Genomic DNA, 22,747 nt, shown 5'->3' on the forward strand with positions numbered 1-22,747 from the left:
ATACGCAAGTGCGAACAATTTTCGTGGATTTGCGAAAAGAACAGAACATGATCATATTGACGTCATGATTATTTCTTGCAGACAACTTTTTTAACCTATATATGGTAAAATCATCTCGAAAAGTTAAATTCAATTAATCAAATTTTCATGTGAAACTGCATAATTTCAGGTAGCAAGATAAGATATGTATATTTCGCTTCGGACTTTGAGCTGTTTAAAATGAATTTCCTCAGGTTAAATTATTTGCTGGGCAAGCTCGGTGTATTTTCGGCTTCCCCTTTCAGAGATAAACTGTGTGGCTCTATATGCTGCCTCTATTCCCTCCTCCCTCCCCTTCCGCTACCCCGTCCCCCTCACGACCCCCACCAACGTCACACACTCCACCTTTAATGACACTCAACTCCATCGTTATCACCACTGCGTCATGACCAAACCGCATGCATCGAATTGAGTTATCTCCGCAAAATCAAGGCCGTCTGCAGTTCATTATTCGTTTTTATCTTTCTAAGTATGTAGGTGAATGTCTGATAGATACACATATTCCTCCAGTCTGTGTCTGATGTGTTTGCATCCAAGGCCTAGTGCATATGTAGATATCCGTATCATTACCCGTAGAAATCAACCTAACTGGACCACACATTCAACAGTCCTTTTCGTTTCTTGAACGAACGTTGTAAGGTCAGATGAACTTTAACGTACTTTCCACACAATGAAAAGGATATGTGCACGTTATAAGGACAGATTAAGTTTAACATACTTTTCAAGCCCCAACACTGATGCATAAGAGTAATAACGCCAGATGAACCTTAACGTACTGTCGCATGCTATGACAAGGATATGTGCACGTTATTTGGACATATTAAGTTTAGCATGCTTTTCAAGCCCCAACAATGATGTATAAACGTAATAACGCTAGATGAACCTTAACGTACTTTCCACGCTATGAAAAGGATATGTGCACGTTATAAGGACAGATTAAGTTTAACATACTTTTCAAGCCCCAACACTGATGTATAAACGTAATAATGCCAGATGAACCTGAACGTACTTTTCACGCTATGAAAAGGATATGTCCACGTTATAAGGACAGATTAAGTTTAACATACATTTCAAGCCCCATCACTGATTATAAACGTAATAACGCCAGATGAACCTGAACGAACTTTCAACGCCCTGCAAGTTACAAGACCAGATGCACGACGCTTTCATTTGATGACAATGATGTAAGGGCGGTATGCAGCCGTGTGAACATCTCTTCAAATACATGCCGTTGTTGCAGTGACTGCGTATGTCTTATGGAAATTTAAAAAGAATTCAAACAAAAATGCAGTTAATCACAGTCGGGACTACTTGTGCTGCATGGCTATTGTTGATGAGCCTATTTTACACAACCTTTATGAGACCGAATTCTCTTCTACAGATAATACGATTTACAAGAATATCAAACGACCTTATACCGGGACAACGTGTGTTATCCTATCTCCTATCTCCTGGTAGTTAGTCCATAACACAGCTGACCAATTCTTACGACTAGTGGAGATGGCAGGTCTTGGTCTACTGGTGTTGCTGGCTTGCGTTGGGGTGTCCCAGGCTTTGAACAATGGCGTCGCCCTGACCCCGCCCATGGGTTTCCTGGACTGGGAGAGGTTCCGGTGTAACACGGACTGCGTCAATGACCCGGATAATTGTATCAGGTATGTTTTGTAACTAGATACCTGAAACTGGATCAACGTTCCTTGTGGTTACTGAGGAGACCTTTGAAAGCTTATAAATTGAATTTCAAATGCTAAATATATTAACGAAATATTGGGGTAAACATTCGTTGAAGCAGGTATGCAAAGTTTCGGGGGGGGGGGGGGGGGAGGGGGGGGGGGGGGGGGAGGGGGCATATGGCAAGGCATACATGATACCTTAACGTAACCTAAACTGAAGTTCTGCAGAGATGTCGTAAATGAGAAATGTTTGCAGTAACAGGACGGAATAGAACAGAATGTCACTTCTGACAGAACAAAACATTTCTCTCTGGCGGAGTACATCAGCATACAAGGTACAAACAGTATTATAGAGGCGGAAAGGGGTTAATCGAGAGGTTTTTTAAGACATATTTACATAGTTTCTTTTGACTAGATATCTAATGGCAGTTAAATGATTGCTGAAATTGTAACATATTTGATCATTATGAACATCATTTTGGAATTGGGGCGGTCGGGTAGCCTAGTGGTTAAAGCGTTCGCTCGTCACGCCGAAGACCCGGGTTCGATTCCCGACATGGATACAATGTGTAAAGCCCATTTCTGGTGTCCCCCGCCGTGATATTGCTGGAATATTGCTAAAAGCGGCGTAAAACCATACTCACTCCACTCACTCATTTTGGAATTGCATTTTTCGCCTTGTTCATCGAAATATTTGCATTTATAAATATAGTGGAATCCATCTTCAATGCCAGTGAGTTTTATTCGATCTTCCAGTATCTATTTGCAAACAATGTCAAGATGTCTTAAGGAATAGCATCTTAAGGGATACACCAAAGACCAATTCTCCATAAACTATCAAAGCCTTTTTAAAATCTATCAATCTTCAAAACACTTTCTATTTTTCTTACTTTGAACAACTCGATTAAACTGTGGATTGTCAATGTATGAGCGGTAGTAGAACATTTAAGTCTAAACCTGCTTGTGCTGTTGAATGTTCCAAAAAAGTATTTACTTCAGACCCTAAAATATGTGTGAATAATTAACAGAAAAAGCTATAAAAACTGACTGGACGATAATTTTGCAGGGACGGGCGATTCCAAAAGGAATACGTCTAAGCAGATGGGTGGCGTGGTTTATCATGGCCTTTTATCACCTGTCACAGATTATGTTCACAGCATTCATGTAGCGCTGTATAGTCATCTGGTTTATCTTCATGGACCTTCAAGGTCATGGTTTGTGTATTTATATATAGTGAGTTCCGGCATTCGTCAGAATCATTTTGACAACAAACACTACAAAGTGTCCTGGCTTACGACCAGTCCTTGGGATTTATCTTTGGGATAGAATATTTTTTCAACTATGAGTTTTTTCCTGGTATTCCTTTCATAAATTATCAAGTTTGCTGTGTTCTTTTATAATTTCCTGGATACATGATGCATCGTAGATCCTTTTCTGCTTATGACGCTTGGTCAGTCAGCATAACTATGATCGCGGGTTCCACCGTAGTGACAAACAACCATGATCGCGGGTTCCACCATAGTGACAAACGACCACGATCGTGGCTTCCACCATAGTGACAAACAACCATGATCGTGGGTTCCACCATAGTGACAAACAACCGTGATCGCGGGTTCCACCATAGTGACAAACGACCATGATCGTGGCTTCCACCATAGTGACAAACAACCATGATCGCGGGTTCCACCGTAGTGACAAACAACCATGATCGCGGGTTCCTCCGTAGTGACAAACAACTATGATCGCGGGTTCCACCATAGTGACAAACAACCATGATCGTGGGTTCCACCATAGTGACAAACAACCGTGATCGTGGGTTGAACCAAAGTGACAAACAACCATGATCGCGGGTTCCACCATAGTGACAAACAACCGTGATCGCGGGTTCCACCGTAGTGACAAACGACCATGATCGTGGGTTGAACCAAAGTGACAAACAACCGTGATCGCGGGTTCCACCATAGTGACAAACAACCATGATCGCGGGTTCCACCATAGTGACAAACGACCATGATCGTGGCTTCCACCATAGTGACAAACAACCGTGATCGCGGGTTCCACCATAGTGACAAACAACCATGATCGCGGGTTCCTCCGTAGTGACAAACAACCATGATCGTGGGTTTCACCGTGGTGACAAACGACCATGATCGTGGGTTTCACCGTGGTGACAAACGACCATGATCGTGGGTTCCTCCGTAGTGACAAACAACCATGATCGTGGGTTTCACCGTGGTGACAAACGACCATGATCGTGGGTTTCACCGTGGTGACAAACGACCATGATCGCGGGTTCCTCCGTAGTGACAAACAACCATGATCGTGGGTTTCACCGTGGTGACAAACGACCATGATCGTGGGTTTCACCGTGGTGACAAACGACCATGATCGTGGGTTTCACCGTGGTGACAAACAACCGTGATCGTGGGTTTCACCGTGGTGACAAACGACCATGATCGTGGGTTTCACCGTGGTGACAAACGACCATGATCGTGAGTTTCACCGTGGTGACAAACGACCATGATCGTGGGTTTCACCGTGGTGACAAACGACCATGATCGTGAGTTTCACCGTGGTGACAAACGACCATGATCGTGGGTTTCACCTTGGTGACAAACAACCATGATCGTGGGTTTCACCTTAGTTGCAAACAACCATGATCGCGGACTCCAACGTAGCGGCAAACGGGTACCGTCTGCGACACTCTGGGCTTCCCTCAGACAGGTGACCCGGGATGATATCATGAAGTTCTGGTCAAAGATGCGTTACTCATGACATGATAATGTATATATATGCACGTTACTGAAGCGCCCATACCATGCGATGGTACATGCTCAAAGCGTGTCATAAGACAAACGTCAAAACCTGAAATTAGGCATAGCAGGAAGTGAAAAGAAGTGTTTTTATTAGGATAATCAAGCCAAGATATCACTAGACAAGGGCACATGATGCATCAATCGTCATCAGTTTCCTATTTAACACTTCTATGTCCGTTCTTAAACAGGACTGTGTTTGTACATATATTTGTAAATCTCAGTCAACAAAAGATGTGAAGAAAAAGCGAATTTGTTGGATTGTTTTGCAACAATTTGTGAAGCATTGTGGGTCAAGAAAATAATTCAAATGACTGGGGTTTTGTGTTTCGGGCTTTAGGGTTGTGCTTTAGGAGATGCGAGGTGAGAAATTTCTCTTTGTTTTTGTCGGGGTTCGGGGTGGGAGATGTGTCAGTGTGGCTTGGGGCGTTTGGAAAGGTTGACAGGTCGAAGGTTGTGTTTAGTCCTTCTTACGTGTGCTCCAACACAACTTATCACCTCAACATACTTAATTTCAGCGAGAAGTTGTTCATGAAGATGGCAGACATTATTGCGGAGGAGGGCTACCGCGAGCTCGGCTACGAATACATCGGCATCGACGACTGCTGGCCCTCCAAATCCCGGGACGCTGATGGTAACCTCGTGGCAGATCCAGAGAGGTTCCCTAATGGAATCCTAGGTCTCTCTCGATATGTAAGAATATAATTCATGATAAAAAATACATTGCAAATACATTTCACACCATGTTCAAGATCTACTTGAATGATCCACCAATGATCGTATAAAAGTAAGAAGAGGGCTTTATCAATCTTTGGAGCGTTCTAATAATTATGGCATAGAAATGAGCATTGATAATGGACTCATCATGTTGCCGAAGCATTGCAAATAACATAAAGCTACACAACTGTTGAAGGCGACAAGATTCTCTACACAGGTCCATTCCCGTGGGCTAAAACTGGGTATCTATGAAGACGTTGGTACCAAGACCTGTGCAGGGTACCCTGGGAGCCAGGACTACATTAAGCAAGACGCCGAGACATTTGCAAAATGGGAACTAGATTTACTCAAGTTTGATGGCTGTAACACAGACCCGAACCGCTCGGCAATACGTAAGATATTACTTTTACCAGCTTCGAATAGACGTTTTATTCATTCTTCATCTTATCTATTATAGAAAGTATCGAGAGGTCATGTGTTGTGTCTTGTGATGCGAAAATACACATCACGTACCTAAAAGCACATGTAACCTAGTGTGTCGATCTAAGTGGTTCAAAGGCGAGTGCTGGTTTCCCCCGCAGTGATATTGCTGGAATATTGCTAAAAGCCACGTAAAACCATACTCACTCACTCACTCAAGGTTGAGTGATTTTGGTTTAACACCGCTTTGGACAATATTTATGTTATATAATGACAGGTCAGTTTAATGTCGATGGACAGCCCGATGTGATCCACGTCTAAGACGTTGTGCACTTTGGCGTAATACAAACATCATTGTTGACGTAATGTAAATATGAATTGTGACGTCATATATAATTGTTGAAACATGTTGGCCTCGTTAGTTTCGAACTAAAATTACTTCTTCATCACAGCTTAATACTGATAAAAAAAAGAAATAGTCACCGTCGAGTGTGTATCCTACTGTTTTTACGATTTCATACATTTGGCCTGCTCCATGACAATTCAATGCTGTCTGAATATGCTTTCTTTGGGTATTTTCAGGAGGAGAGTACTTTGCAAAAATGACCAGGAGTATTCCTTAAGTCTTATGTAGGACATTGTATGTTTTAGATTTCCCCTTAATGAGTCAAAGTCTGAACGCGACTGGCCGACCTATCCTCTACACGTGCGAATGGTGGAGTGGAGACCAGACCCAGGTATATATATTACAAGTAGAGATTGCTGCAGCGCAAACCGTAAATCACCGCACGAAACGGTATGAATCAAACATTACATACAGTGAACTACAATACTGTGCTCAACTATGCACAGCAAGCACCATATATGTGATTATGAAGACAACTATGTGTTGTTAATTGATTAGAGGTCTGGTATTAAATCGTGTTGAACAATAAGTTGCAATAGCAGTGTGAAGGGAGAAAGATTGAGTGAGCGTTACATGATTGACCTGAATTCCTCCTGAAACCTTTCTCGCTAGCTGATTGAATAACATACGATACATTGCAAAGGTAATGTCAATAGCGCCATTGAGGAGGATAATCACTCACTCTCAGGGATACAACTTGAATAAGAGACGATGCACAGCATTGCAAGGCCTGTGCGTGATAAAGCTCTATTCTACGCTTAATAGCTAATGGAGATAATCGCTCAATGTGCAATAGTTTATTCTTACAAAATATAGACCGGTTAACCTTAGCGAAAGGAGATATATTTCAATTAACATTTTTACCGCTTTTACAAAGTAAATGAACAAATTCCATGGATTAACTTCATTAAGAAACTTGAATAAGTCTCAGAATGTGACAGGCGATTGATTAAAACATGTCCAGATTAAGTCACTCTCATTTCATTTTAAAAACTCAAATTGTTTTAGAAGAACTAAAATGGCGCTCTCCTTCAGTCAAAATTAAACTAACCCTTATACACGTTAAATGAACTAGGTTTACAAGTCTATACAAATTACTACAAAGGATGTACACAATAAAGTGACAGTACACAATGTAATGGCAGTACAAATACAATTGCAGTGTAGCATATGATAGCAGTGGTAGTAATATTCACCTAGCAGCAACAGTGGTCAAGCTTCCAAAATAGCCTAAGCTGGATGTCCAGGGTAAAGAAGATTCCAGATTACACTCGACTCCAAAAAGCATCTAAATATAGTAACTTCCACACCACTGCATACGTTAGAGTGTATAACATTCCTGACAACTAACTATTATCAAAAGACAATGCTATGAGCTTCTTCTGACTCTCAACTTCAAATTAAAAAATTATTGTGATATAATTGCAACATTGTTCAACAATAAATGACACTGCCATATAACCATATCTGCAAATTCTACCACCATTTGGAAATAACTTGTTATCCATTACTATAATATACATCAAATTCTGTTCCACAATATAGTGGTTTCGAATTCCAGTTCGCCCTGATTATACTCCTTGGTTTTTAAGCATCAACCCCGTGCTCGTGGGTTTCTCTAAAGTTGTAAATGTTTTAGACCTGTGTCACTTCGGGCTTTCCTAACACAACAACCCAATTCACCGTTCATCAGTAATGTTTTTTTTGTGCTGTATTGCAATATCCTAAACTAGTTGACTTCAAAAATTATTAATTGTACGTGCGTTTTACCAGCACTCCCACTACACCCGCAACAGCGAGTACTGCAACAGCTGGAGGACCTTCAACGACTTAGAGGACACCTGGCCCTCCGTCCTCGGCGTGATCCAACACTATGCCAAAAACGCCGGGGATTTCATCTCAGTATCCGGTCCAGGGTCCATCAACGATCCAGATGAGGTAATGGGGGAGAACATGCATTAATTGACAGCGTAATACCATCTTATCCCTTGTCATTTTACCTATGTCTGACTATAACCCTTTTTTTTTTTATCTAACCGTGTTTTCACCTTTCATCGTCCATGTCGCTCATGTTTTTTCTCTCTCTCGCCCCCAGTCCCCCTTTCGATACTGTTGGTCTTACTCTCCTCACCTCTCGTATATATCTGTAAATTCCCACTCCTTTCCACACTCTTCCTTTATGTCTCACGTTCTCGTTGTCTCTCTTCCCACGTCGCGTTTCTGTTTCATGCCCTCTCTCTCGTTTCCCTATGACGAAATCACTGTTTTTCGCTCTCCGTTAGGTTTACTCTCTCTCTCTCCCTCTCTCTCTCTCTGTCTCTGTCTCTCTCTTAGTCTGTCTGTCTCTCTCTCTCACTCTACTCTCTCGCTCTCCTCCTCTCACACTCTCACTTCTCTCTCTCCTCTCTCTCACACTCTCATCTGTCTCTCTCCTCTGTTGCTCTCCTCTCTCGCTCTTCTCACTCACACTCTCACCTGTCTCTCTCTCTCTCGCTCTCCTCTCTCTCTCACACTCTCACCTGTCTCTCACTCTCCTCTCTCTCATATTCTCACCTGTCTCTCTCTCCTCTCTCTCATACTCTCACCTGTCTCTCACTCTCCTCTCTCTCATACTCTCACCTGTCTCTCACTCTCCTCTCTCTCATACTCTCACCTGTCTCTCACTCTCCTCTCTCTCATATTCTCACCTGTCTCTCTCTCCTCTCTCTCATACTCTCACCTGTCTCTCACTCTCCTCTCTCTCATATTCTCACCTGTCTCTATCTCCTCTCTCTCATACTCTCACCTGTCTCCCTCTCCTCTCTCGCTCTCCTCTCTCTCACACTCTCACCTGTCTCTCACCTTTCTCTCTCCCTCTCTCTCACACTCTCACCTCTCTCTCTCATACTCTCACCTGTCTCTCTCCTCTCTCGCTCTCCTCTCTCTCATAATATCACCTTCTCTCTCTCCTCTCTCGCTCTCTTTTCTCGCTCTCCTCTCTCTCACCTGTCTCTCTCCTCTCTCGCACTCTCACCTGTCTCTCTCTCATACTCTCACCTGTCTCTATCTACCCTGTCTCCTCTCTCTCTCCTCTCTCTCTCTCCTCTCTGGCTCTCCTTTCTCGCTCTCCTCTCTCTCTCACTCTCACCTGTCTCTCTCTCACACACTCTCACCTGTCTCTCTCTCTCTCGCACCGCGACCGCCTCCGTGGTCTTGTGGTAGAGCGTCCGCCCGGAGAGCGGAAGGTCCGGGGTTCGATCCCGGGCCGCGTCATACAAAAAGACGTTAAAAGATTGTACTTGTTGTTACCCTGTCTGGCGCTCGGCATTAATGGGCTAAAACAAGGACTGGTCGGCTCGGAGTCAGTATACTGTGTCTGAGTGGGGTATTCATGTTAAACTGCGGCATGGTATCTCAGTGAGCTAGCACTATAAATCGGCATCAGTCCGGACTAGTACAAGCAGCCACACACACACACATACACGTGCATGCACGTCGCTATATAAGTGCAATAATCTTGGACGCGACGTTAAACCCAATTTCACCTCACCTCACCTCTCGCGCCGCGATATAACTGGAATATTGTTAAAAGCGGCGTTAAACCCAACTCACTTACTCACTCTCTCTCTCACACTCTCACGTGTCTCTCATACTATCACCTTCTCTCTCTCCTCTCTCGCTCTCCTTTCTTGATATCCTCTCTCTCACACTCTCACCTGTCTCTCTCTCAAACTCTCACCTGTCTCTCTCTCCTCTCTCGCTCTCCTCTCTCGCTCTCCTTTCTCGCTCTCCTCTCTCTCTCACACTCTCACCTGTCTCTCTCTCACACTCTAACCTGTCTCTCTCAGTCGTTCTCCTCTCTCCCATACTCTCACCTCTCTCTCACTCTCCTCACTCTCTCATACTCTCACCTGTCTCTCTCTCCTCTCGCTCATACTCTCACCTGTCTCTCACTCTCCTCTCTCTCATACTCTCACCTGTCTCTCTCTCCTCTCTTGCTCTTCTCTCTCTCAAACTCTCACCTGTCTCTCTCCCCTCTCTCTCACACTCTCACCTGTCTCTCTCTTCGCTCTCCTCTCTCTCACAATCTCACCTGTCTCTCTCTCAAACTCTCAGCTGTCTCTCTCTTCTCCCTCGCTCTCCTTTCTCGCTCTCCTCTCTCTCTCACACTCTCACCTGTCTCTCTCTCAAACTCTCACCTGTCTCTCTCTCCTCTCTCGCTCTCCTTTCTCGCCCTCCTCTCTCTCACACTCTCACCTGTCTCTCTCTCAAACTCTCACCTGTCTCTCTCTCCTCTCTCGCTCTCCTTTCTCGCTCTCCTCTCTCTCTCACACTCTCACCTGTCTCTCTCTCAAACTCTCAGCTGTCTCTCTCTTCTCCCTCGCTCTCCTTTCTCGCTCTCCTCTCTCTCTCACACTCTCACCTGTCTCTCTCTCAAACTCTCACCTGTCTCTCTCTCCTCTCTCGCTCTCCTTTCTCGCCCTCCTCTCTCTCACACTCTCACCTGTCTCTCTGTCTCATACTCTCACCTGTCTCTCTCTCCTCTCTTTCTCTCATACTATCACCTGTCTCTCTCTCCTCTCTCACTCTCCTTTCTCGCTCTCCTCTCTCTCACTCTCATCTGTCTCTCTCTCAAACTCTCACCTGTTGCTCTCTCCTCTCTCGCACTCTCACCTGTCTCTCACTCTCATACTCTCACCTGTCTCTCTCCTCTCTCTCTCTTCTCTCTCATACTCTCACCTGTCTCTCTCTCCCCTCTCGCTCTTTTCTCTCACACTCTCACCTGTGTCTCTCTCATACTCTCACCTGTCTCTCTCCCCTCTCTCGCTCTACTTTCACGCTCTCCTCTCTCTCACAATCTCACATGTCTCTCTCTCATACTCTCACCTGTCTCTCTCTCCTCCTCGCTCTCCTTTCTCGCTCTCCTCTCTCTCACACTCTCACCTCTCTCTCTCTCTCATACTCTCACTTGTCTCTCTCTCCTCTCTCGCTCTCCTCTCTCTCTCTCACTATCACATGTCTCTCTCTCCTCTCTCGCTCTACTCTCTCGCTCTCCTCTCTCTCTCTTCTCTCTCATACTCTCACCTGTCTCTCTCTCCCCTCTCGCTCTCCTTTCTCTCACACTCTCACCTGTGTCTCTCTCATACTCTCACCTGTCTCTCTCCCCTCTCTCGCTCTACTTTCACGCTCTCCTCTCTCTCACAATCTCACATGTCTCTCTCTCATACTCTCACCTGTCTCTCTCTCCTCCTCGCTCTCCTTTCTCGCTCTCCTCTCTCTCACACTCTCACCTCTCTCTCTCTCTCATACTCTCACTTGTCTCTCTCTCCTCTCTCGCTCTCCTCTCTCTCTCACACTCTCACCTGTCTCTCTCTCCTCTCTCGCTCTTCTCTCGCTCATACACGTAGGTATAATGAGAGCAAGAGGATTCGGTTTGATTTGGCCTGGAAACGCGCATCATGAACTGTCATATTTTGCCTGACGACCTGTCGTGTTTCAGCTGATTATCGGGGACTTCAGTCTGAGTTATGACCAAGAGAAGGTTCATTTCGGGATGTGGGCGATGTTTGCCGCCCCACTCTACATATCCGCAGATCTGAGGACCATGAGACCACAGGCCAAGTCCATTCTACAGAACAAGGGCGTCATTGCCATCAACCAGGACCCACTCGTAAAGGGAGCTAAGATGATAAAGGAGGTGAGAGGAACTCCAAACGAACCCCTTGTCTCTTTTGAAATATTGAACTGATTGAAAGATTGGACTGATTGCAAGATTGATCTGATTGAAAGATTGAACAGATTGAAAGATTGAACAGATTGAAAGATTGATCTCATTGAAAGATTGAACCATTCAACGATTGAAAGATTGGACAAATAGAAAGATTAAACAGATTGAAAGATTGAATAGATTGTACAACTGAATCGATTGAACAATTGAATATATTGAAAGATTCAACAGATTGAAAGATTGAACAGATTGAATAGATTGAAAGTTTGAAGAGATCGAAAGATTGAACAGATTGAACAGATTAACAGATTAAAAGATTGAAAGATTGAAAGATTGAAAGATTGAATTGATTGAAATAGTGAACAGGTTGAAATATTGAATAGATTGAAAGATTGAACAAATTGAATAGATTGAAAGATTGAACGATTGAACGATTAAACGATTAAACGATTAAACGATTATACTACACATATAACTGGAAGAACGATTCCAAGCTTGAAAATTACACAGAATGAAGGTACATTCCATACTGTCTATGTGTGAAGTTTCAGTCACATTACCCCATTTTCAATCAAGACTCGGTTTATTCTGTTACCGAACTCATAGCTCGAGTAGCAATGCACTGGTCATGCCATGAATTACCGTAAACCGTTTAACGTCAGATCCCGCCGCAAATAATTCGTCCAACATGACGTCCGTTTTATTCTCTGCTGACCAGAAATGAGGAATACACTATTTGATATGAAAACAAACGGAACCAACTATGATCTCGACTGCCGCCATCTTGTGTTGTGCCATGAGATAGTCACGTGAACGAAACTAGTTTCAATGTGGTTTGTTGCTTTGCTGGCCGCGGTCCCAGCCGAATGACCCCTTTGCCCAGGAATACGGGTTGCAATTGGATAGCTTTTTGGTGTGAAGTCTGCGATAGTTTGTATGATGTGGGGATCAATATAGCCAACATCATAAAGCTGTAATTCCTGGTTTGAATGGATTGAATGGATTGAATGGACTGACAGATTGAATAGATTAAAAGATTGAATGGATTGAAAGATTGAACGATTGAACGACTGAAAAGATTAAAAGATTGAAAGAGTGAATAAATTGAATAATTGAATAGATTAAAAGTTTGAAAGATTGCATGGATTATAAAATTGATTAGATTGAAAGATTGAATAGATTGAACAATTGAACTGATTGAAAGATTGAACAGACTGAAAGATTGAATAGATTGAATAGATTGAAAGATTGAATAGATTGAACAATTGAACTGATTGAAAGATTGAATAGATTGAATAGATTGAATAGATTGAAAGATTGAATAGATTGAAAGATTGAATAGATTGAATAGATTGAATAGATTGAACAATTGAACTGATTGAAAGATTGAAAAGACTGAAAGTTTGAATAGATTGAACAATTGAACGATTGAATTTATTGAAAGATTGAACAGAGTGTAAGATTGAACAAATTGAATAGATTGAACGATTGAACGATTGAACGATTCGATATTCTACCAACAGCACTTATGCATGTACAAAAAAACAAATAAAATAATTTTAATCAGTGTGTGTGTGTGTGTGTGTGTGTGTGTGTGTGTGTGTGTGTGTGTGTGTGTGTGTGTGTGTGTGTGTGTGTGTGTGTGTGTGTGTGTGTGTGTGTGTGTGTGTGTTGGTGTGTGTGTGTGTGTGTGTGTTGGTGTCGGTGTGTGTTGGTGTCGGTGTGTGTGTGTGTGTGGGGGGGGGGGGGGGGGGGGGGAGGTGTCTTTGTCTGTCTGTGTCTGTATCGGTGTCTTTGTCTGCGTGTGTCGGTGTCTATGTCGGTGTCTACATGTGCATAGTTCTGTTTTCACGAATGTATTTCTCTGTCCATTGCAGATTCAAAACGTGCAGGTCTGGCTGAAACCTTTGGTCAAACCCGTAAGTTATGCAGTAGCTTTCTTCAACCCGAACTCAGCTGGAACACCAACACGCATGTCCTTGACCCTAGCGGACATCACATTGGCCAATCAGAATGGCTATAACGTTACTAACGTTTTTGATGACGTCAGTATGGGGATGTACAAGCCGAGCGGTCAGTTCAATGTGACTGTCAACCCTACGGGGATTGTGCTGGTCCGGGCAATGCCTCTTTGATATGCATAGCATAAGGCAATATTATCTCACCGATGTTTAAAGGTCATTTGTACATAAATACTAAAACACGTGAGGATTAGCTTGGCCTGTTTTTGTGCGATAAAAACTGAAGGTTCCTTATGCATAGGACATTTAATGCTGTAGATGAAATGAAGATTTCATGTGTCCGTTTACATTGAAATGAAATCGACTAATGACGTGCTGTAAGTCCATTTTTGGAGAATATACACATAAACATATATACACATACATATATTTCAGTGAAACGTTGACACTACGTTACAGATCTTCCAATGGTGTTCATATTGAGGTCATAGAGGTCTAATTTTACAGAGGTCTAACTTTATATCAGGATATAAGACAGAAGCACAGAGAGAGACCGTGTACACATTCCGCAAACACAAGATCCCAGAACCATTTGTAACGCTCTCGCCACCCACCTTGATACATGCGCAGCTGGGAAAGACATCAAGTTTAAGATATTCCCCTTTCACCAACTACATACTAATGATGTTACAATGACTAAAATTAAAGAACAACATTTCATAACTATTCGACGTCACAATTGGAAAACTGTCACATTAGGACGTCACAATTGGAAAACTGTAACATTGGAAAACTGTAACATTGGAACGTAAAAGCAACGTCACATGAACTGTAACAAATGACGTCCCAGAAGATGTCAATGATGCATGTTCGAAGGATTTTTGCGAGTGTGTGTGTGTGTTCGTGCGTTCGTGCGTGCGTGCGTGCGAGCGTACGTGTGTGAACTTCATAGAAATTGCGTGAGATCTGCCTAACGTGAAATAACCTTGAAATAAATTCGCTGGCGACAGAAATCTAGTTGTAGTTTTATAGTAGTCGTTAACGTTGTATTGTGTAGTCATTCGGACAATATTGCAGGTGGCAGCAGGAGGAGGATCTAGTAACAGCTGAAAGGCGTATTCGTGAAAACAGGTTGAAAAATACTCCAGTGATTGTTATGTTACCTTGTCAATAACAGTCCTTAAAAACAAGTGGTTGATAGAATAAGCACAATGACCAAACCACACAATCGGGTTATAACGAACATCAAATGTCACGCATTGCATCCTTATACCAGAGCGGACTTCATTATTCTCTCTGAAAAGCAAAACGCTTAGAAATTGTTAGGAAAGTTACCAGATGTGTTCATATGAATGAGAGTTTAGGGACCATCCATTTAATATTCTGGCTTTGGGGCTGGGAGTTTGTATTGAGACCAGCTTACAGCTGTTTTCAGTTACCGCTGCAAAACCAGATATTTGTTTATTAAGACTGTGAGCCAATATTTTTTTATGAACAACACATTGCAACAATGTAATTTTTGTGGAAAACTATTTCTTTCTTTTGTCCAATATGAATTGTCATGAACACAATTAATTATTTTCGATAAAATCCTAACGACACACAGCATATTCATCACCCACTCCACTCAAGAAGAAGAAGGAGACGAGAATGAAAAAGTTTTATCAGAGTGACGTATTTTACATATACATAGTAATAATCTTTTTAATTATTAAACCTGTTACACATGTCCCAAGCACTCTGTCTCTGGTCGTAAGATGCGACTAAGATGGATCAGGTGATTAGGCTCGATGATTTGCTTGGTTGTGTGACATGACGGGAACCAGTCTTTTGCCTGGCAAAGACTCGCGTTTCACAGGTGGACGTTATGCTGCTGGAATACTGCTGAGTGATGTGTAGAACAATATTCAGTCGTTGACAGATGCTGACGCTCTATATGTTAACCGTTCTGCATGGAACCTGCGAAGAATTGACAATCTTACAGGACAGCATGTGGCAATGTTACAGTGCGTAGTTGTGGCAATGTTACAGTGTGTGGCTGTGGCAATCTTACAGCGTGAGGCTGTGTCAGTGTTACAGTGTGAGGCTGTGTCAATGTTACAGTGCGTGGCTGTGTCAATGTTACAGTGTGTGGCTGTGTCAATGTTACAGTGCGTGGCTGTGTCAATGTTAAAGTGTGTTGCTGTGTCAATGTTAAAGTGCGTGGCTGTGTCAATGTTACAGTGTGTGGCTGTGTCAATGTTACAGTGCGTGGCTGTGTCAATGTTACAGTGCGTGGCTGTGTCAATGTTACAGTGTGAGGCTGTGGCAATGTTACAGTGTGTGGCTGTGGCAATGTTACAGTGTGTGGCTGTGTAAATGTTACAGTGTGTGGCTGTGTCAATGTTACAGTGCGTGGCTGTGTCAATGTTAAAGTGTGTTGCTGTGTCAATGTTACAGTGTGTGGCTGTGGTAATGTTACAGTGTTTGGCTGTTGCAATGTTACAGGATGTGGCTGTGTCAATGTTACATGACAGTGTGAGGCTGTGGCAATGTTACAGTGTATTGCTGTGTCATTGTTACAGTGTGTGGCTGTGGCAATGTTACAGGACAGTGTGTAGCTGTGTTAATGTAACAGAGTGAGGCTGTGTCAATGTAACATTGTGTGGCTGTGGCAATGTCACTGGACAGTGTGTTGCTATGGCAATGTTACAGAACAGTTTGAGGTTGTGGCAATGTTACAGGACAGAGTGTGGCTGTGGCAATGTTACAGTGTGTGGCTGTGGCATTTTTACAGTGTGAGTATATGGAACTGTTACTGGACAGTGTGTAGCTGTGGCAATGTTACAGGACAGTGTGTGGCTGTGGCAACGTTACAGGGCAGTGTGTGGCTGTGTGAATGTTACAGTGTGAGGCTGTGGCAATGTAACAGTGTGAGGCTGTGGCAATGTTACAGTGTGTGGCTGTGGCAATCTTACAGCGTGAGGCTGTGTCAGTGTTACAGTGTGAGGCTGTGTCAATGTTACAGTGCGTGGCTGTGTCAATGTTACAGTGTGTGGCTGTGTCAATGTTACAGTGCGTGGCTGTGTCAATGTTAAAGTGTGTTGCTGTGTCAATGTTAAAGTGCGTGGCTGTGTCAATGTTACAGTGTGTGGCTGTGTCAATGTTACAGTGCGTGGCTGTGTCAATGTTACAGTGCGTGGCTGTGTCAATGTTACAGTGTGAGGCTGTGGCAATGTTACAGTGTGTGGCTGTGGCAATGTTACAGTGTGTGGCTGTGTAAATGTTACAGTGTGTGGCTGTGTCAATGTTACAGTGCGTGGCTGTGTCAATGTTAAAGTGTGTTGCTGTGTCAATGTTACAGTGTGTGGCTGTGGTAATGTTACAGTGTTTGGCTGTTGCAATGTTACAGGATGTGGCTGTGTCAATGTTACATGACAGTGTGAGGCTGTGGCAATGTTACAGTGTGTTGCTGTGTCAATGTTACAGTGTGTGGCTGTGGCAATGTTACAGGACAGTGTGTAGCTGTGTTAATGTAACAGAGTGAGGCTGTGTCAATGTAACATTGTGTGGCTGTGGCAATGTCACTGGACAGTGTGTTGCTATGGCAATGTTACAGAACAGTTTGAGGTTGTGGCAATGTTACAGGACAGAGTGTGGCTGTGGCAATGTTACAGTGTGTGGCTGTGGCAATGTTACAGTATGTGGCTGTGGCATTTTTACAGTGTGAGTATATGGAAATGTTACTGGACAGTGTGTAGCTGTGGCAATGTTACAGGACAGTGTGTGGCTGTGGCAACGTTACAGGGCAGTGTGTGGCTGTGTGAATGTTACAGTGTGAGGCTGTGGCAATGTTACAGTGTGTGGCTGTGGCAATGTTAAAGTGTGTTGCTGTGGCAATGTAACAGTGTGAGGCTGTGGCAACGTTACAGGGCAGTGTGTGGCTGTGTCAATGTTAAAGTGTGTTGCTGTGGCAATGTAACAGTGTGAGGCTGTGGCAATGTAACAGTGTGAGGCTGTGAAAATGTTACAGTGTTTGGCTGTGGCAATGTTAGATTGTGCGGCTGTGTCAATGTTACAGGGTGTGGCTGTGTCAATGTTACATGACAGTGTGAGGCTGTGGCAATGTTACAGTGTGTTGCTGTGTCAATGGTACAGTGTGCGGCTGTGTCAATGTTACAGTGTGTGGCTGTGGCAATGTTAGATTGTGCGGCTGTGTCAATGTTACAGTGTGTAGCTGTGGCAATGTTACAGTGCGAGGCTATGGAAATGTTACAGAACAGTGTGTGGCTGTGGCAATGTTACAGGACAGTGTGTAGCTGTGTCAATGTAACAGTGTGAGGCTGTGTCAATGTAACATTGTGTGGCTGTGGCAATGTCACTGGACAGTGTGTTGCTATGGCAATGTTACAGAACAGTTTGAGGTTGTGACAATGTTACAGGACAGAGTGTGGCTGTGGCAATGTTACAGTGTGTGGCTGTGGCATTTTTACAGTGTGAGTCTATGGAAATGTTACTGGACAGTGTGTAGCTGTGTCAATGTTACAGGACAGTGTGTGGCTGTGGCAACGTTACAGGGCAGTGTGTGGCTGTGGCAATGTTACAGTGTGTGGCTGTGGCAATGTTACAGTGTGGGATATGGAAATGTTACAGAACAGTGTGATGTTGTGGCAATGTTACAGGAGAGTGTGTGAATGTGTCAATGTTACAGTTTGAGGCTGTGTTAATGTTACAGTTTGAGGCTGTGGCAATTTTACAGGACTGTGTGAGGCTGTGACAATGTGACAGGACACACACACATACTCACACACATTCACACACACATAAATACTCTCTCTTTCTTTCTCTCTATCTCTCTCTCTCTCACACACACACACACACACGCGCGCGCGCGCGCTCGCACTCAAACCGAGTGCTCCTTTTGTGGCTGCTCTTATCAATTTGGTTCCGTCTACACACATACGGGCATACTGATGAACAAAGTCAACTTGACACAAGTTTTCCCCCATTATTATTGTACAACAAATAAAATCGAAAGATCGTTCTCTAAAACCATACGTGGAAAGGTCACGTTGGCCAACACAGTGGAACAGGATCACAGTTGCGGAACGGATCACTATAAAGAGTTAGTTTCGACAGCGTTTAATTAGTAATCTGCTTAAATTTCCATGTTGTTTCTAACATAAATATTTTAAGGACAGGACGTCGGGAACATTTGGCGAAAGAGGAAAAGCAGAACTTCAAATCGTAAAGATGATGTTTATTTGGGATGAAATAACTGTTTTTGTTTTTTCTTATTCAAATTAGGTACGATTGATGTCTGAGAGGATATATTTGCCTTCAATACAATTCCCTCCATCATTGAATATGGAAAGGAAGCCTTGTGGTCAAAGCGTTCGCTCATCACGTCAATGACCCGGGATCAATTTCCCACATGGGTACAATGTGTGAAGCATGCTGTCCCCTGCCGCGATATTGCTGGAATATTGCTAAAAGCGGCGTAAAACGAAACTCACTCACTCACTATATTTCAATGACATGGAACCTGCAACCTTTGTGTTTGCGACCTTGTGAGTGTACCACGAGGCTACTGGGGCGCTGATGAGCCACAATTCTCTGTTGTTTTTTCAATAACAACACGCACGCACGCGCCTTTCATTCTGAATGTTTCGCATGTCCAGACACACGTGTATTGGAGGAGATCGTGCCTTAAATTGGACCACTAACAAACAGAAAAGGGAGAGTTGTTTACAGTTACATACAAAGCAAATACTACAACGGACTGCATATTGTGAGTCTAGGTTCATTTATTCAACGGCATCAATGAGAAATATTTCAGAAACCTCTAAAATTACTTTTTTGACTATTTACTATTGTACCTTTTCTATTGATTTCCTAAACGTAATGTTTTTATTTTATTAAATATATATTATTAATTATGAATTAGGGTTTGACATTTCCAGGGCTATAAATCATGTTGTTATTCAAGACTAAACATAATCTAATAAGAACAAAGATAAAATGGTTTTTTTTGTAAAGAGAATTGTGTACTGCTTTTTATTATTACTTAAAAGATACTTTCAATGTATTCTACTTACAGAACTTATACATGTACCAAAAACAAAATAATATAATTTTAATCAGTGTGTGTGTGTGTGAGAGAGAGAGAGAGAGAGAGAGAGAGAGAGAGAGAGAGAGAGAGAGAGAAAGAGAGAGTATGTGTGTGTGTGTGTGTGTGTGTGTGTTGGATTTAACGCCGCTTTAAGAACTATTTAAGATATAACATGGCGTGTCAGCTTAATGTGGAAGGAAGTCCTAAGTGACGCAGGCCTTTGGTGAAACCAACGATCAGGGTGCTGACAAACAAAGAACTATAATTAGAACCCAGAATAATAGAATTCCGACAAGGGAAGTCCATCTGCACAGCGAGTTTCGGCTCCTAAGACGAGTGGGTCACCTGTACATTTTAAATTAACAAGCAATTGTTCCCATCCACAAAGGTAGCAGTGATGGAATGTTTTGGAGGATGGTATTCTTGATCTAAGTTCGCGTCACGGCCCTTATGAATAACTTGTCTAATGTGTTCAGACAGATGAACAGATCAAGGGCAGGGAGAACGGTCACCTGCACACGATATAAGTCAAACTGATACTGCTTCTGACGTCGTGTCAGGTAATGTAGGTAAGCGGAATGTTGTCTGATTTCCTAAAAGGTGCCCCCCCCCCCCCCCCCCCCCCCCACACACACACATCCTCTACCCCCCAAATGCTGCTCAGTGACCGATGCCCCCCGTCATCTTGCCCCAAGGATGAAACATATTTCTAGACTCAGTACGGATTAAGTAAGGGAATTTTATAACGCCTCTTTGAACAGTATTTCAGTTCTATTTCAGCTTAATGTCGGAGGAGCGTTCAAATTGACCCAGGTCATATCTGTTGTCCAGTTTGATGTTTGTTTGTGTGTTTGTTTGTTTGTTTGACGCCGCATTCAGCATTATTGCAGATCAAAATTACGTCGGTCTGTAAATAATCAAATCTGGACCAGACAATCCGATGATTGACTTCATGAGCATCTATCTACGAAATTGGGATACGATGACATACATCAACCAAGTCAGCGAGCCTGACCACCCGATCCCGTTAGTCGCCTCCAAGTTGATGAGACCCACGAGCACTGGTATTATACTGGGCATCGAGGCTGAAGTGCGTGTATGATTGTGCGTGTGTAGAAGCAAAAACATTTAGGTGAACGTGAGGCAAGCTTATTTTTTTCCAATATTTAACATAAAAAAATAATGTCGAATGATCGGTCTCTGAGACCTTCAATTGAAAGGTCACGTTGGCTGCAAACCAACCAGTACACACAGTTTGTGATGGTTGGTTGGTTGGTTGTTTTACGCCGCACTCAGAAATATTCAAGTTATATGACGTCGGTCTGTAAATAATCGAGTCTGGACCAGACAATCCAGTGATTGATATCATGAGCATCGATCCAAGCAATTGGGATCGATAACATGCTTCAACCATGCGAGCCTGACCACCCGATCCCGTTAGTCGCCACTTACGACAAGCATAGTCGCCTTTTACAACAAGCATGGGTTGCTGAAGACCTATTCACCCCGGGTCTGCACGGGTCTGTTTGTGATTCAGATATTGGCAACATAGCGGAACAGGATCACAGTGAGGATGTTTAATTAGATCAATTAGTTTTCTGCTTGAATCCTCTGTTATCACTTACATTAATAATTCCGGGTAAGAATAAGTATAGAATATATATATATATATATATATATATATATATATATATATATATATATATATATATATATATATATATATAAAGCAAGCCTTTCCATATCCATTAGAAATCTCTGCTATTCCGACTATATCATGAGCATGTGTTGATGAATCACTATCACAAACACATGCAAAGGCAAGTCTATTTTGCGTGTGGGAATCGTCCCCTAAACCTATCAAATTAAACATTCTGATGGTTTATTAGAAAGTAGAATTCATCTCCATCATTTGTTTAGATGTGGCTTTTTTCTGCTCGTTCTAGTCATATTCTTGTGAAATTCCTCACTTAATTAAAAATACATTCTTGCAAGAAATTAATATGTGCTAAAAAGATTATTGAATTGAAAATAAATCTCTCTCTAAATGATTGACAATAATCTTTGATGTGTTACTGGCTATTCTACCTGGAAATCTTTTTACGAATAGTGAAATCATATACAGTTTTATATGCAGTTTACTTAAATTTCCATCACCGATATTTCCTACAGTCTTTATACCCGTGAACATCCGGGCTAGAAAAGGCCTCCAGCAACCCATGCTTGTCGTAAGAGGCGAGATCCTCAAGTTGGACGTTACTACAGTTACCTGAACGCATTGTCGTCATGGTCAGTTCGCTATGACTTTGCATCTCGCCTTGTCAGCCTCGGCTCATCTCAGGCAAGGAGTGATTGGTCTATCGACGCTTACTCCGAATTGTCTCCATCAGCATTTATACTCGCATAATAAAGAAACCGACACCAGTTTTATAATCACATTAGTTTTACTTACTCTCAGTCATTTATCAATACACGACAGCATCAGACCGGCCAGGCTCGTCACTAAGTTGTGAACTCAGAACGATCGGGGTTCGACTCGATTGGCTGCAAACGGGGCTCTCCTCTCCTAATGTTGATGGTATCATTGTAAAGTGTTCGGGTCTGGCCGGTCTTTGTCACATGTCCTCATAGATCATTTTGATTGGTTGAGAACAATATCAGACCATGAACTCGTGTTTATGTTGTGATCAGCAAATTACCGGAACCTACTAACCGATTAAAGATGCCTATTGATTAACACCTCCGAACCTATCCCGAAATATCCTGTCACTGTCATCGCCCTTTTGATGCCCTGCTTCGGCTTTCTGGCTCCGTCGTTTTTAAAACTATAAAAATATAATATACTATAATAATTTAAAGGTTGACTTTCTTATACTTTTTTAAGGTTATGGGAATGTATTTTTACTTTATATCATTATGC

General features: G+C 42.7%; 1 protein-coding gene across 2 annotated transcripts in view; it reads left to right on the top strand.

The window, feature by feature from the left end:
• The first annotated feature begins 1,497 nt into the window (after window positions 1-1,497).
• LOC124148998 (alpha-N-acetylgalactosaminidase-like) overlaps window positions 1,498-22,747 on the top strand; it is a 92,292-nt gene continuing 71,042 nt past the window's right edge. The window contains exons 1-7 of one of the 2 annotated variants that reach the window (XM_048389113.1): window positions 1,498-1,694; window positions 5,044-5,218; window positions 5,460-5,634; window positions 6,314-6,399; window positions 7,842-8,006; window positions 11,548-11,745; window positions 13,653-13,952. In XM_048389113.1, coding sequence (XP_048245070.1) covers window positions 1,540-1,694; window positions 5,044-5,218; window positions 5,460-5,634; window positions 6,314-6,399; window positions 7,842-8,006; window positions 11,548-11,745; window positions 13,653-13,910 — 1,212 coding nt within the window. In that variant the 5' untranslated portion in view covers window positions 1,498-1,539 and the 3' untranslated portion in view covers window positions 13,911-13,952. Of the gene's footprint in view, window positions 1,695-5,043; window positions 5,219-5,459; window positions 5,635-6,313; window positions 6,400-7,841; window positions 8,007-11,547; window positions 11,746-13,652; window positions 14,750-22,747 lie in introns of those variants that run through there. The other variant, XM_048389112.1, reaches the window with a different exon arrangement.

This window comes from Haliotis rufescens, unplaced genomic scaffold, assembly GCF_023055435.1.
Source record: "Haliotis rufescens isolate VD_foot unplaced genomic scaffold, xgHalRufe1.0.p SCAF_8, whole genome shotgun sequence".
In the NCBI taxonomy this organism is placed as follows: Eukaryota; Metazoa; Mollusca; class Gastropoda; order Lepetellida; family Haliotidae; genus Haliotis; species Haliotis rufescens.